At 49.1% G+C, this 16,463-nt stretch overlaps 1 protein-coding gene across 1 annotated transcript; it reads left to right on the plus strand.

Moving 5' to 3' along the window:
• The first annotated feature begins 8,499 nt into the window (after positions 1-8,499).
• Positions 8,500-9,432, plus strand: LOC117871784 (olfactory receptor 10Q1-like). Its single transcript, XM_034759548.1, has one exon. The coding sequence runs from the start codon at positions 8,500-8,502 to the stop codon at positions 9,430-9,432; it is 933 nt and encodes a 310-aa protein (XP_034615439.1).
• The last annotated feature ends 7,031 nt before the right edge of the window (positions 9,433-16,463 follow it).

A 16,463-nucleotide genomic window follows, 5' to 3' on the forward strand; every position in this document is an offset into this window, starting at 1 on the left:
CCATGGACTGGAGGGGAAGGGGAGAAAGGGGTGTGTGAAACTGGGTTTAAACTGCAGCAAAGGAGGTCTAGATTGGACATTAGGAAAAAGTTCCTAACTGTCAGGGTGGTTAAACACTGGAATAAATTGCCTAGGGAGGTTGTGGAATCTCCATCTCTGGAGATATTTAAGAGTAGGTTAGATAAATGTCTATCAGGGATGGTCTAGACGGTATTTGGTCCTGCCATGCGGGCAGGGGACTGGACTCGATGACCTCTCGAGGTCCCTTCCAGTCCTAGAATCTATGAATCTATGAAAGGGACATTTGTCCATCAGACAGGCACACTGGCCTGTGGGGAAACTGAGGCAAAGGACGACTGCCCATGATATTGTGTTTTACTTACTATTCACATAAATATACAGTTGATTTGTTGTGTTTTCCCAAATGAATGCTGTGTTCCTTTCCCCCTTAATAACGTTTCCTTGTTTCTATACACAGACTCATTGCTCGTGAGAGGGGAACTGTTGCCTGTTAAGGGCTCCTAGGGAAGGGTTTTCCCAGGCTTCTTGTGGGTGCTCGAGCTGGTGTATTGGTTGGTTTTAAGGGGAACCCTTAGATATTTGTACCTGGCCCTTTTTGCTGCTGACAACACCTGGCTGAAGGGTCACAATACACCAGAACCAAGCGATCATTGATTTTCCTGTTCTTGACGACTCTTACTGGACTGCTTGTATGGGAAGGGGGAATAAAAAAGGGGCAGGCCAAGAATCCTCCTAGAGTCAGCTCCAGATAGCGATGCCAAGGAATTGCTTAAGCCTGGAGAAGAAATTATTGGTTACGTGGCACCCTGGTTAATAAAATATGTGACAAATGATTCTCCTTTCTCTGGCATCATGTGTTACTAGAACCTATGATTAAGGTGTCTGGGTTGTTAAAAGTGGCAACTAATATTGGGTCCCTACATGTCTGGGTGCCCAACCTGAGTGGTATTGGCCTGATTTTCAGAGGGGCCAAGCACCTGCAGCTCCCAGGGACAGTGACTAGTTTTACAGGTGCTCAGCTTCGCTGAAAAGCCCTTTTCAAGTTGGGCACCAGCCATGGAGGCACCCAAAGTTAGTGGCTAATAAATAAGAATAATGGGCTGGCGGTCAAAACAATTGGAATTTCCATCCTGTGGGAGAATCCAGTATTTTGTTCATTGTTTTCATCCCAAATTAGGATGAAATGCGAACACATTAAAACTTTTCACACAACAAAAACTACCAAAAATGTTGATTCAGAAATGTTCTGGGTTGACATTGATCTCTCCAGCTGAAGGAAAAGCCTGGAAGTGCTGCCCCAGAGCGGGAAGCCAGGAAATCCTGGGATGCCCAGCACTGGGCAGTCTCGTCCATAACAAATAACCCATCTCAGACACACACACACACACACACACACACAGAGGCAGGCACCTCATTCACCTGAAATGATACGGATATTGCCCAGTCTGTCCTGTTGAGACACTATTCATTTACACAAAACGTTGTGGAGGGGAGTTAAAGTTGTGGCTGCCTTCCAGAGCATTGGTTAATAAGCATTTACATGGGCAATAAATATTTGAGAATGGGCTTTTCAATCTAGCAGCCAAAGGTTTAACACGAGCCAGTGGCTGGAAGCTGAAGCCAGACAAATTCCGACTGGAAATATGGTGCAACATTTTAAGTGAGGATAGTGAACCAGATTTTCCATCACTGGCCATTTTTAAATCAAGTTTGAAAGTTTTTCCTTGTGCTTGTTCAACCAGGAATTAAGTCAAGGAAGTTCTCTAGTCTGTGTTATGCAGAAGGTCAGATTAGATGATCACAATGGTCTCTTCTGGTCACTTAATCTATGAATCTTTTAGTCTCCTCTCATAAAATAGGCTCTCCATTATCCTGCTCATCACAGTAGCCCTTCCCTGCACCTATTCCAGTTTGAATTCTGGCCATATGATCTATGTGAGACTTCTGTACCCCAGACTCAGCTGCTGGAAAATCTCTCCCCTGAGAAAATGCTCAGTCATGGTGCCCCATCTACACTTTAAAGGAACACTAGTGTTACAACAACACCAAAAAACCCAAACCACAAATGTAAGAAAACCAGGAAATGCAGTCAAAGCAATGCTTCCCGCAGACCAGTCCGAGCTGCTAGGTCCTTCTCTTCATGGACCAAAAAAAAAAAAGTGCTTTTCAAATGTGCTAGCTCAAAGGAGTTCCCTTAGCACACGGGCTGATGTGTGTAGCCATGTTAGCTGGCCATTTTATAGCCTAGAAGGGAGCTAGGCATCAAATAGGAACATTGGACTGGAAAGGCCCTCTTGGGTCTTTGAAGCCCCGTCATATAGGCCTGTTCATAAATGTATCAAACTCTACCTTAAAACTAGTTAGGTTGTTTGTCCCTGCTAGTCTTCCTGGGAGGCTACTCCAGAATTTCCCTCCTCTGATGCTTCAGAACAGACTTCCAAATTCCAGCCTGAAGTTACTCAAGACCAGTTTCATCTCCATGTGTTCTTGTACCAACCCTATCCCTTAGCTTAAACAGCTCTTCTCCCTCCCTGGTGTATGTAGAGAGAGCAATCCAATCCCCTCTCAGCTGCCGGTTTGCTAGGCTGTCAGGGACCCACAGCTGAGCCCAGACACAGCTCATTGCCCTCAGCTGATTCATCGAACACACCTGGCCCTCTGACTGGCCAATGAGTGCAGTAGGTACAGGCATGGATCTCTGGTTGCTCAGTGGCCTTCCACACCTGCAGCTGTGTTTCTGGTCCTGGAGCTCACGCCTGGTTTCCTTCCCCACAGCTCTGGGATCCTTGCTTCCACTCCTACTCCTGCTACAGCTGATACTCTGGCTCCAACCCCGGCCTCCTGATTCGTGGCTCATGGCTCCAGCTCACTCCCTGGGCTCGGTAAAGTGGCTCCTGATTTGGACTCTGGTCACCTCTGCTCCAACCACTAGGCCAGCCTCCTGCCCTGACCATTAGGCAAGACCACCCATGTCCTGGTCCTTCACACAGGCTTAACAAACACGCCAAGTGCCTTTAGTCACCTCTCATATGTCAGCCTATCTCCTAATGAGCCTTTTCAGTCAAGTCAGGATAATGCCACCGAGTTAGAACCACACTCTTTTGGTCCATCAAAGTAGGGCCTAAAGAGACCTGGATGACAACTCGGCTTGGCGTGTGTCAGACTCTTAAGCCTGGTCAATCTTCAGTGACTGATCAGGAGGAAGATTGTAGTGGAGAGGACAAGGATGATGTTGCGGTAGAGCTGCGTGTGTGGGCGAGGGACAGGACTGAAGTAGCACAAGGTGCTACAGGGAAAGGGGACTGAGAGGAACTGGCAGAGCCGGGAGGGGTGTTGCAGGCTAGGAGCTGTCGCTGGACTTGTTGTGGGACTGCACTAGCAGCGGGAATGGAGGTGCATCATCAGAGCTGCGTGTGGGGAGCTGACCCTGCACCTAGTGGAGTTACTTCCCTCCCACTCATGATGGCCCCTTTGTCTCTGCTGGGCACAACCCTTGTCTGTGTCTCACCTGCCATTTTGCCAAGTTTGTGTCTATCAGATCAGACCTGTTGTCTCTCCCTAATGAGCCCCTTTGCCTAAAGCATTTCCCAGTGGCAAAGGGAACATTTGGCAAGAGGCTCAGAGGGATATATTAGAATGGGCCCAGTGGTAGGTGCGGGGAAAGCAGCAATGAAATTCCACAAGAGAAAAGCCAAATTGACCATCCCAGGGCAACCTACTTCCCACCTTTCTCTCACCTGCCCCGGCCTCTCCAGGGGTTTGCACAGGAAATGCCCCAGGGCTCCCAAGGACTCAGCACTGATGCCCTCACAGATGTGACTTCGCCTTCTCCATTCTTTTACCTCACTTGTAACTCAGTGGTTTGCATGTAGGCTAGGGCACGGAGAATGGGTTGCTCAGGAGACCGAGGCAGGATCTCTTGCGCTCTAAGACACTGGTTTTAACCTGGCCCGAGGCTGGATAACTCCAGGTGTGGGAGAACGGGATCCATAGTGTCTCACCGCCATCATTATTTGTGTTCTGCTGTTGCCCAGGAACCCCAGACGCAGAGCAGACCCCCACTGCGCTAGGTGCTGTACAAACACAGAACAAAAAGACACCCCAGAGATTTTACACTCCACCAAGCTCGATTGAGGGTGAGGGGCTGGTGCGGGGAGGGAGGGGATGTGGAGCCTTTCACCTCCTGGGGCCTCAGTTCCACATCAGAGGGATGAGCTCTGGGGCACTTGAAACAACTCCAGTCAAAGTGCCAGCTGATGAGGCTGGAATGTCCCGGGGAGGGCGGGGGGCGTTGGCATGAACTGCACCTTTTCCCCAGCTCTGGAGAGAGGGTTAGTTCAGCCACTGGGCCTTTTTAACCAGCCCATTGACATTGGAGTGACGGACAGGCCTTCCCCAGCATCCATCTGACTCTCATGGAATGTAGATGGGAGAACAAGTCCCCCCCAGAGGGGAGCCTGGCACAGGATTCGCTCCAGGGGCTGAGACCACGTAGGCTCCAGGGAGCCACGTCCTCCAATCCTCTCCTATTCTCAGCCCAGCTCCTCCTGACAGCTCAGAGGGGAGGAGCCCTTGGTCTTGCCTGGCAGATAAATACCCCTCCCTGCTGGGCAGCTCCAGTTTTCCCCACCATCTCCACTTGCTGAGCTCCAGGCTGAGCCACCTGACCCCTGTGCTGGTCCCCCTGACTCCCGTGTCCTCTCCAGGGGGCTGAGATCCAACGGAGACTCCCATCTGTGCAGGCTGGACCGCTCAGGAGAAGCCACCCATCGAGGTAAGGCAGGTACCTTCAGAGTTCTGCTGTGCAGATTTATCCCCTCTGGCTTGAAGGACACTGTTCCCTCATTGCCCCCCTTCCCTCCTCAGGAGGTGGTGAATGCTGGGAAGGCCATGCATGGGGTGGGCAGAGGGTATTGGTGGAAGGCTGTGGGGCTGTTAATTGTTCCTCTTTGTGCCTCAGTTTTCCCATCTTACAGAGAGGGATAATGATACTGGCCTACTTTGTGGAGCACTTTGAGCTCTCCTGATGAAAAGGGCTACAAAAGACCCAGGGATTGTTAGTATCGGGGATCCTGCTGCCAATTTATCTATTTTAAAATGTGACTCTGGATGGAGTTCCACAGAGCCGCCCGCAGATCCATCTGCGTGCTCAAGGTCCGACAAACCATGCCACACAACATTGAAAGCTGCCTAGGTAGGCACAGGAACTCGTCTATAAACAAATGGGCCTTTTATCTGCCACTGTGTTTGCAATCCAGTTACATCTCACCAGCGCGGCTGTCAATGGTTAGACGTCAGGGAATGCACTATATGCCATTCCCTCCCCCCTCCCCCCCAGTTGCCAACTTAGTGATTTTTGTCAGGAGATTTAGAGACTTTTTGGTTTCCCTAGCGAGGAAATCAGCGTCCAAGCGACCGGTGACAAATCTAGTGACTTTCACTGCCAATGACAGTGATATTCAGAGAAAGACGTCGCCAATTTGTATAGTCACAAAATCATTCACAAGCAGCTCAATAGTATTAATAAAATCCATTCCACGCTCTTCTTACTGCACTCTTGTGCATACCAAGTCAATGTCATCCCAGCTCACTTGGGCATGGCCCCCGAAGGAAGTGCATTCCAGGGTTTCTTGGGCTTAGAGGCTGTGAATGAGAAGCTGGGTTTGACGAGAGCTCCGGGTGGCAGAATAAATGCTTAGCACATAACTGGGGCTCAGCTTTGATTCCTTGGTGACGGGGAGGGGGTGAAAAGCCAGATTTAATGGGGAGGGGAGGCTGGCAGAGGGAAGGATCCAACACTAAGGGGAAAGGTCATGATCTTCTGCTTAATAAAAACTATTAGTGACCAGGGCAGGCACCACTCCTGGGCGAGGCAGATGCAGGAAAAAACGTTGGTCCACAGATCTTTGAGCCTTTGCCCACGGAAATGTTACCTGATCAAAATCCCTCTCCCAGGAGTGAGACGCTGGCTTGTCTGGCTGAGCAATTCCTTGGGCCTCTGCTGAACCTGCCCTTGGAACTAGCTTCTGCACTCACCCTGCCCGGGCGAGAGGACATTCCCAGCTGCTGGACAGAAAGCAGCAGCAATGCTGGGTGCTCCCTCTCTGGCTGGATAGTCCTGACAGCTGAGATTATGAAGCTATCATTGACCGGCTCTGTTGGTGTCTCTCAGCTGGTAGGGGGCTGGCAGGGGGTTTCTGGCTGTCTTGGCTACACGGGGCAGAGCTGGAGTCCCCCTATTTCTTAACCTGGCATTTGGCTGCCCCTCCAGTCCTCCCTTCGGAGCTCTGCTGTCTGGGGGCGCAGCCCAGATTCCCTTAGCCCCTGCGGGGTTGAGCTGGGCTGGGCAGAGCAAACCTGCCTTCCCCAGAGCAGATGTTGCCTTGAGAAAAGTCTCCTTTAGAATTCTTTCCGTGCTGCCCAAGAGGGGCAGTTTGGTCTCTCCAGCCGTAGAACAGGTGACTCTTTGTGCCGATCAAATCCCACCAGAGGGTCACTCCTCCCCTAGATCCTAGGGCTCAGGTCCCAGCCAACGAAACCCACGAACCGTACCTGGGATCACTAGGGGCTTTGCTGCAATTGTTGATTCTGAATTCTCTGAACTTCTTTTCAATTCTCTCCGTCAGCCCGTGTGTGCATTTTGGGGTTTAGTTGTTTGGGGAGGAAGGCGGTTGGGGGGGCGGGGAATGGAACAGGGATCTGCACATTTCTAGACCACGCCAACGACAGCTAGCCTGGTAGCAAACATTCAGAGGAGTGAGATGCAAAGGGACTTTGCTTCTCCGTGAGATTCATTCAGGGGGAAACCGGAGAAAGAGAATAGCCCTTTACATAAAGGAGAGGGGGGATTAAAATGTAAAAAATGAAGAATGTTAAAAATAGGGGGAAGAAAGACAAGGAAAGACAATCCATAGAAAGAAGGAGAGGAAGAGAGCAAAAGGCCGGGCAGTTTGGTGCCATGGAAATGGTGACCCTGTAAAGCGGGCGTTTGATGCCTTGCACTGGTTCCCCCAACCTTCTCTTATCTTGCCTGAAATCGTCTTGTGTAACCAGGATAGCCAGAAACCCCAGCTGCCAGGACTATCCAGGTGGAGAGGGAGCACCCAGCATGGCTGCTGCTTTCCGTTCAGTAGCTCGGCGTGTCCTCTCGCCCGGGCAGGGATATAGAAATTCACTTTTGAATTCTGTGGGAAGTTTTGTTTACTGACAATTTTGACATTTTTTGAATGCTTAAATAGCGACATCTAGCGACTTTTCAGGGTTTCTCTGGTGACTTCCTGCTATGTGGAGTTGGCACATGTGATATTTGCACGTTGCAGTTGTCGCACTGCAAATGGCTTCATGATGCAGCGGCTCCCAGGTATCATGGTGCCTGAAGTTAATCAGATTTTACTGCTACAGGCCCTTGATTTAGCTAAATGTCCGTTTTCAGGACAGCAGCCTGGCATATATTTAACTTTAAGCCGGGTGCAACTTTCAATGGAGTCAATGGGCCCCAGGCCTGCCCTACACTCGGATGTAACTATTTTGGCCGTGACCCTGTCATTCCAGATACCAAATATTCCCCACATGGCTCCCAAATCAACATAGTGCCAAGGATTCCAGCTGAGGGGCTGGCCCATGGGTCCCACTGGCTCCTGGGTAGCACTGAAAGCTCCATTAGTATGGGTACCTTCTCTCCCAATTTATCAGCTTCTCACATTGTGTGCTGACCAACCCTTCCATCCCATCTCAGCCTGTATATCCTCAGGGATTCTCATCCATTGCATGGCAGGTGCTATAATCCACAGCCTGGGTTGGCTTCCTCCTCCTCGAACTCAGAGACCATTTTGAGAACACAGGTCAAAACCTCTCTAGGCCACAGCTCCACCTCTGTGAGTGGGGATAACAATACCTGCTCCCTTCCTTCTGAGGAGTCCGGTGCCTCCGCTCTGTGAAGAGCAGAGAATAACTAAGACCGCTCAGGGGAAAAGAGGAGCTAGAAGGCCCTCAGTGCTAATACAAGTGTGATCCTCTAAGCAGGGGGGTCATTTTTAGGGAGTCATTTCTGGCCCACAGACGCCTGAAACGTTTGAAAGAGAGACCAGAGTCCAATTCTGATCCAGTTCAGGGGACTCCAAGTGAGTAGCTAATTTAGCAAGGCAACCCAGGCTGCCCGAATTGAGCTGAGGCATGAATGATGCCTGTGTGTGTGTGTGTGTGTGTGTGAACCTCATGAGAGATAGTGACACCAGCCTTCATGCTTCCTCTTTTTAAACAGCTGAATTGGAGAGCACATGTCTTCTGAACCTGTGAGGTCTCCCAGGCTGGAAGAGGAGAGGTGGGAGGAGATTTGTGGGATTTGAGGAGAGCTCTGAGAAGCAATGGGGTAAAGGAGTGGGATTGGGTGCCTTGAGGCATCTGGCCCCTGGGGTGGCGTCTTACCCATCTCACAATGTTGCTCATTGTCTCCCAGCAGAGCATGAGACAGCGGGACCAATGCCCCCAGGGAACCGCACAGTGGTGACAGAGTTTGTATTCCTGGCCTTTCCCACCCGTCCGGATCTTCAGACCCTGCTCTTCATGGGCGTCATCCTGGTCTTCACAGCCACTGTGACAGGGAACCTGATCATCCTGGTGGCGATCCGGGGGGATGCCCGTCTGCACACCCCCATGTACTTCTTCCTGGAGGCCCTGTCCATCATCGAGCTTGGCTACTCTGCAGCCATCTTCCCGCAGATGCTGGTGAATGCCCTGCAAGAGAGGAAGAGAATCAGCTTTGGGGGCTGTGGGGCCCAGATGTTCTTCTTCCTTGGTCTGGGAAGCTCAGATTGCTTCCTGCTGGTGGCCATGGCCTATGACCGGTACGTGGCCATCTGCCACCCACTACACTACACGCTCATTATGACGCGGCGGCTCTGCCTGTGGCTGGTGGCCGCTTCGCTGGCCCTTGGAGGACTGCTTTCTCTGCAGATCACAGTGCTGATCTTCCGCCTCCCCTTTTATGGCTCCAGTGGGGTCAACCATTTCCTCTGCGACGTCAACCAGGTGCTGAAGTTGGCCAGGACCGACACCCACTCCGAGGAGATCGCCCAGTTCATTGCCAGTGTCCTGATAGTCATCCTCCCCTTCTTCCTGATCTGTGTCTCCTACGTCTACATTATCACCACCATCCTGCGCATCCGTTCGGCTGAGGGCCGGCGCCATGCCTTCCACACCTGCTCCTCCCACCTCATGGTGGTGCTGCTGCAGTACGGCTGCCTCAGCCTGGTCTACTTGCACCCGAAGGGCAGCTGGTCGGATGAACTGGACCGGTTGATCTCACTGGGATACACATTTGGAAGCCCCATTTTCAACCCTTTGATATACAGCCTGAGAAACAAGGAGCTCAAGGAGGCCATTGCAAAAGTCTTCAGGAGACGAACAGGGTAACAGCTTTGCAGAGGATACAGGTCAGCGTGGGAAATGACATCTTGGATCTCCCACAGTGAGTAGCTGCCCTTAGTCCACCTCACTGAGTATCCTGCCTCCTGCAGACCAGTAGCCCAGCCCACTTCCTGCTTCATTGGACCAGGTTAACAATCCATCCAGTCTGGGATCTGGACAGATGCTTCAGAGGAAAGCAAAAATCAATCCAAGCTACAGAATAATGCATCTGGACTCATCTAGATTTGTGTACTGTAGGTGACAGGGTGGGATTTTTTTCTCAGCCCCATAGGCTAACTCATTTCTGCTGTGGAGAATACAAATTGGAACCCTTTGAATTTTCATCCTGGCTGGATTCACAGCAGATGCTAGTCGTAAGATTTTGCTGACGCTTAACTAAGTTACTTCACTGTGTTAGATGGATTCTCTCTGAGAGAGACTTGGATGTCTCCAGTGAAAATTCTTTTAGCATGCAGAGCTTCAAGATTCTTGTGTAAGCAGGGTCTGAATGAATTCTCCCCTGACAGCTAACTGGGAGGGGGAGAGATTTCAGGAGCAAACTGTATTTAAATGAACATACCTACTCTGCTCAGATATCCGGCAGATAGAGCAGTGTTGCTCAAAGTAATCAACTTTGGCTGGTGGTGGGTTACAAATCACTTTAGTACTGAATGCAGGAATAGTGAATTGCTGTTATCAATATTGTTGTCATTATTGTATGAATAAAGGGGAGCAGAACTGTGCTCAACCTGTCCCAAATGAGGGGGTCACCCTCAGCTGAAAGGACCTTGTTAAGCCAAAACAACGAGGAGTCCTTGGGGCACCTTAGAGACTAACAAATTTATTTGGGCATAAGCTTTCGTGGGCTAAAACCCACTTCATCAGATGCATGGAGTGAAAAATACAGAAAGCAGTATAAATATTACAGCACATGAAAAGATGGGAGTTGCCTTACCAAGTGGGAGGTCAGTGCTAACGAGGCTAATTCAATTAAGGTGGAAGTGGCCTCTTCTCAAGAGTTGACAAGAAGGGGTGAATTTTAAAGGAGGAAAATTACTTTTGTAGTGCTAACGAGGCCAATGCAATCAAGGTGGACATCACCCATTTCCAACAGTTGACAAGAAGGTGTGAGTATCAGCAGAGGGGGAAATTATTTTTTGTACTGACCCATCCATTCTCAGTCTTTATTCAGGCCTAATTTGATGGTGTCCAGTTTGCAAATTAATTCCATTTCTGCGGTTTCTTGTTGGAATCTGTTTTGGAAGTTTTTTTGTTGAAGAATTGCCACTTTTAAGTCTGTTATTGAGTGTCCAGGGAGATTGAAGTGTTCTTCTATTGGTTTTTGGATGTTACAATTCTTGATGTCTGATTTGTGTCCATTTATTCTTTTGCGTAGAGACTGTCCAGTTTGGCAAATGTACATGGCAGAGGAGCATGGCTGGCACATGATGGCATATATCAACATATATATAACTTCAGGTGCTCAGATGGTGGAGCAAGCAAGGTGCCTTCTTCCCCAGGTGGGAAGAGAACTCACACAGATGCACCTCTGACCCCTGGGTCCTCACTGACCAAGGACAACCACTGTGAGCGGGGTATGGTGAGGGAGCAGAGCGGGGTGCAGTAAAGGAACTTTTGGTTGTAGAACTCACAAACATGAGGCAGAAGACACTGCCCCATACACTCTGGAGTGGGTGTCCTGCTCACGGCTTTATGATTATGAATGGCATTTTCCCTAATTAATGTCGGGTGACTTCTCTCCTTTCATTAAAAGTTTCTTTTCTATACTCAGACTCTGTGCTTGCAAGTGGGGAAGTATTGCTTCTCAGAGGCGCCCAGTAGTGGTGTGTAATTTTCCCAGGTTACTGGGTGGGGGCTTGTAACGATGCTACCTTTGGTGGGACACTTCTGAGAGTACCAATTCAAGACAAATTGTTTAGAACAGGGCAGTTACAGCCCAAGGCAGGGTTCCTTTTTCACACCAAGGCAAACCAAACCAGCCAAACAGAGAAGATTTCAGTTTTACCCCACTGGCTAACCATAAGTCATACAAGCAATTCCCGTAGACACTCCAGTTTCCCAGTATTACCACCAGTGCCACTCGTTATGGGGACAAATGGTTATGAAAACCAATACACCAGTAAAAGAAAAAAGGGTTCTCCCAATCCCAAAGGGCCAAGCCCCAGACCCAGGTCAATATACAAATCAGATCTTACCCATAAATCACACTGTTGCCAATCCTTTAGAATCTAAAAGTTTATTCATAAAAAGAAAAAAATACAGATGAGAGCTAGAATCGGTTAAATGGAATCAGTTACATACAGTAATGGCAAAGTTCTTGGTTCAGGCTTGTGGCAGTGATGGAATAAATTGCAGGTTCAAATCAAGTCTCTGGACTACAGCCCCAGCTGGGATGGGTCATTCAGTCCTTTGTTTAGAGCTTCTGTTTGTAGCAAGGTTCCTCCAGCGGCAAGAAGCAGGATCGAAGACAAGATGGAGGGGTTTTCAGGGCCTTTTATATCCTCTGCCCGTGGAAGGTCACAGCAGCAAGATGGAGTTTGGAGACACATGGGCAAGTCACATATCCATGCATGACTCCGTTCTTTACAGGCTGACGCCATTGTTTACATGTTAGTTTGAACGTTCCCAGGAAAGCTCAGATGTGGATTGGCGTCTCCCAAACTCCATTGTCAATTAAGTGTTTCTTGATTGGGCTTTTACTGAGAATAGTCCTTTCTCAAGAAGCTGACCAAATGCTTCACTGAGGCTACTTAGAATCAAACCACATTGAAATGCCAGGACATAGCCAATATTCATAACTTAAACTACAAAAATGATACACACATACAGATAGCGTAATCATAACCAGCAAATCATAACCTTTCCATAGACACCTTACATGACAACCTTTGTACAGTATTTGCGGCAAATATATAACAGCGGTTGCAACAATGATCTATACGGTCACAGGGTATGTCAGTAACGTCACAGGGCTCAAGCCAGTTCTGTGCTGTATTGTTGAAAAGGAACCCCTAGATATTGAACCCGGCCCTGACTGCTGCTGGCTCCACCTGGCAGAAGGGTTCCATTTTCGGGGGGGCTCGTCAGGGCTACTGGGTCAGTGCCCCTCGCAAGCACCTCCTGAGTGATCCACTAAGTTGGGGAAACAATCGTGCTTATATTTTGGGGAAATCACTGTTTGTATAATTGCTAATGTGTCAGGTTTGTTGGGCCATGACTCAGCAGCCCCTAGCTCGGAGGCTGCAGCCTTGGCCAATGATTGGGCAAAAGCCCTGGGGCAAACATTGGAAAAGGTTGTGTTGTCCCATGCTACATCAAACTCCTACCGTAAGTTAAGGTTACTTGCTGGGGGTCCCATTCCCCAAACCTGAAGAAGAGGAGTTTGAAGCCTGGTTGGAACATACCACTGAAATGCTGCAGGAGTGGGCCGTACCAGATGCAGGAAAGCGAAGATGTCTAGTAGAGAGCCTCAGGGGCCCAGCATTAGACGTGATTTGCACCCTGAAGCTCACTAACCCTGGGGTTGGGGGGAAGGATTCCCTAGAGGCCCTTGATCACACCTTTGGGAGCATAGAGGGCTCTGAGGACAGTTATTGTAAGTTCCTTAATTCCCAACAGCGAAGGGGCGAGAAGGTTTCAGCCTATATGCGGAGGCTGGAGAGGCCGCTTCAGAGAGCTGTCCAGAGGGGAGCAGTGACTTCTGAATAGATGGATCGGACCAGACTGGCTCCAATTGTAAGAGGAACTCAATGTCAGAACCTGATTCTATTTCATCTCTGGTTAACAGAACGACAGGAACATCCCCCAAGTTACTCCCGGCTGATAAAAGAGGTCAGAGAGGAGGAAGAAAGGCAGGCTGCCAGTGAGTTTTGGGAAGCCCAAACATCGGAGCCAGCCAGCACAGCATCCCTATGAACAGGCAGTGTACTGGTGGTGAGCACCAGAGAGGAACTGGCCCAACAAATGCAGGTCCTGACAGAACAGATAGCTGGGCTGCAAAGCACCATTGACCGAGCTAAGACTTCCAGGCATAAGGAGCCTCTGGCTGTGGTGATGGAGAAGTCAGCATTTAGAGCCACCATCCCACCTGGGCGAAGGGGGAAAGGACAATTCTTCTGCTACCACTGTGGTCAGGATGGACACAGTGCTGCCAAGTGTCGTAATGAAGACAATCCCTCCTTAGTGTTTGGAAAGCTGAGGATCAGTGGGGAGGGGTTGAGGAACTGCCGAAGGGTCTGGAGACAGGGGCTACCCAGATCCAAAGGACTTGAAGGCTCCCATAGAAGAGACTGTCCAGCTGGGATCCCCTCAGGACTGATAGGGCCTTGAGCAGAGGTCACGGTGAGGATTCAAGGGGCGGAATGTAAAGCCGTGCTTGACACTGGATCTCAAGTGACTATTATATTTCACTCATTCTACCAACAGATGCTAAGGTTCCGGCGGTGATTTAAAGGGCCCGGGGCTCAGGCAGTGCTTTAAAGGGCCTGGGGTTCCCCGCAGGGGTCGGAGCTCCGGGCCCTTTAAATCGCTTTTAATCACCCAGCAGACCAGCAGTGGATCCAGGAATAGAACCAGCTCTCTGGTTCTATTCCTGGATCCACTGCTGGTCTGCTGGGTGATCTTGAGCAAGTCATTTTCCCTCTCTGTGCCTCAGTTTCCTCATCCATAAAATGGGGCTAATGATCCTGATGTCCTTTGTAAAGCGCTTTGGGGTCTGCTGATGAAAAGCTAGGGATTGTTATTATTTAGGACCTAATCCAAATTCCTCAGAAGTCGATGGAAAATCTCCCATCGTTTCCAATGGGTTTTGGCTCAGGCCCTGAGACTGCTTAAAACCAAACCTCAAAGCAAACCTTGCATACCCCTAATCATTTTGGTTGTCCTTTTCTGAACATTTTCCAATGCCAATATATCTTTTTTGAGATGGGGGGACCACATCTGCACACAGTATTCAAGATGTGGGTGTACCATGGATTTATATAGAGGCAATAAGATCTTTTCTCTTTTATTATCTAGCCCTTTCCTAATGATTCCCAACATTCTGTTTGCTTTTCTGACTGACGCTGCACATGGAGTGGATGTTTTCAGAGAACTATCCACAGCGACTCCAAGATCTCTTTTTTGAATGGTACCAGCCAATGTAGACCCCATCATTTTATATGTAGAGTTGGGATTATGTTTTCCAATGTGCATTACTTTGCATTTATCAACATTGAATTTCAGCTGCCAGTCACCCAGTTTTGAGAGATCTTTTTGTAGCTCTTCACAGTCTGACTGGAACTTAACTATCTTGAGCAATTTTGTATCATTTGCAAATTTTTCCACCTCATTGTTTACCCCTTTTTCCAGATCATTTATGAATATATTGAATAGAACTGGTCCCAGTACACACCCCTGGGGGACACCACTATTTACCTCTCTCCATTCTGAAAACATTCATAGACTCATAGAATATCAGAGTTGGAAGGGACCTCAGGAGGTCATCTAGTCCAACCCCCTGCTCAAAGCAGGACCAACCCCAACTAAATCATCCCAGCCAGGGCTTTGTCAAGCCTGACTTTAAAAACCTCTAAGGAAGGAGATACCACCACCTCCCTAGGTAACCCATTCCAGTGCTTCACCACCCTCCTAGTGAAAAAGTTTTTCTTAATATCCAACCTAAACCTCTCCCACTGCAACTTGAGACCATTACTCCTTGTTTTGTCATCTGCTACCACTGAGAACAGTCTAGATCCATCCTCTTTGGAACTATGCTTTCAGGTAGTTGAAAGCAGCTATCAAATCCCCCCTCATTGTTCTGTTCTGCAGACTAAACAATCCCAGTTCCCTCAGCCTTTCCTCATAAGTCATGTGCTCCAGCCCCCTAATCATTTTTGTTGCCCTCCGCTGGACTCTTTCCAATTTTTCCACATCCTTCTTGTAGTGTGGGGCCCAAAACTGGACCCAGTACTCCAGGTGAGGCCTCACCAATGTCGAATAGAGGGGAAGGATCGTGTCCCTCGATCTGCTGGCAATGCCCCTATTTATACAGCCCAAAATGCCATTAGCCTTCTTGGCAACAAGGGCACACTGTCAGCTCATATCCAGCTTCTCGTCCACTGTAATCCCTAGGTCCTTTTCTGTGGAACTGCTGCCTAGCCATTCGGTCCCTAGTCTGTAGCAGTGCATGGGATTCTTCCGTCCTAAGTGCAGGACTCTGCACTTGTCCTTGTTGAACCTCATCAAATTTCTTTTGGCCCAATCCTCTAATTTATCTAGGTCCCTCTGTATCCTGTCCCTACCCTCAAGCATATCTACCACTCCCCCCAGCTTAGTGTCATCTGCAAACTTGCTGAGGGTGCAATCCACGCCATCCTCCAGATCATTAATGCAGCGCATCCGGCCTCATGGACTTGTGCTCATCCAGCTTTTCTAAATAGTCCTGAACCACTTCTTTCTCCACAGAGGGCTAGTCACCTCCTCCCCATGCTGTACTGCCCAGTGCAGTAGTCTGGGAGATGACCTTGTTCGTGAAGATGGAGGCAAAAAAAGCATTGAGTACATTAGCTTTTTCCACATCCTCGGTCACTAGGTAGCCTCCCTCATTCAGTAAGGGGCCCACACTTTCCTTGACTTTCTCCTTGTTGCGAACATACTTGAAGAAACTCTTCTTGTTACTCTTAACATCTCTTGCTAGCTGCAACTCCAAGTGTGATTTGGCCTTCCTGATTTCACTCCTGCATGCCTGAGCAATATTTTTATACTTCTCCCTGGTCATTTGTCCAATCTTCCACTTCCTGTAAGCTTCGTTTTTGTGTTTAAGATCAGCAAGGATTTCATTGTTAAGCCAAGCTGGTCGCCTGCCATATTTACTATTCTTTCTACACATCGGGATGGTTTGTTCCTGCAACCTCAGTAAGGATTCTTTAAAATACAGCCAGCTCTCCTCGACTCCTTTCCCCCTCATGTATTCTCCCAGGGGATCCTGCCCATCAGTTCCCTGAGGGAGTCAAAGTCTGCTTTTCTGAAGTCCAGGG

The sequence above is a fragment of the Trachemys scripta genome, chromosome 2 (assembly GCF_013100865.1).
Source record: "Trachemys scripta elegans isolate TJP31775 chromosome 2, CAS_Tse_1.0, whole genome shotgun sequence".
Lineage (NCBI taxonomy): Eukaryota > Metazoa > Chordata > Testudines > Emydidae > Trachemys > Trachemys scripta.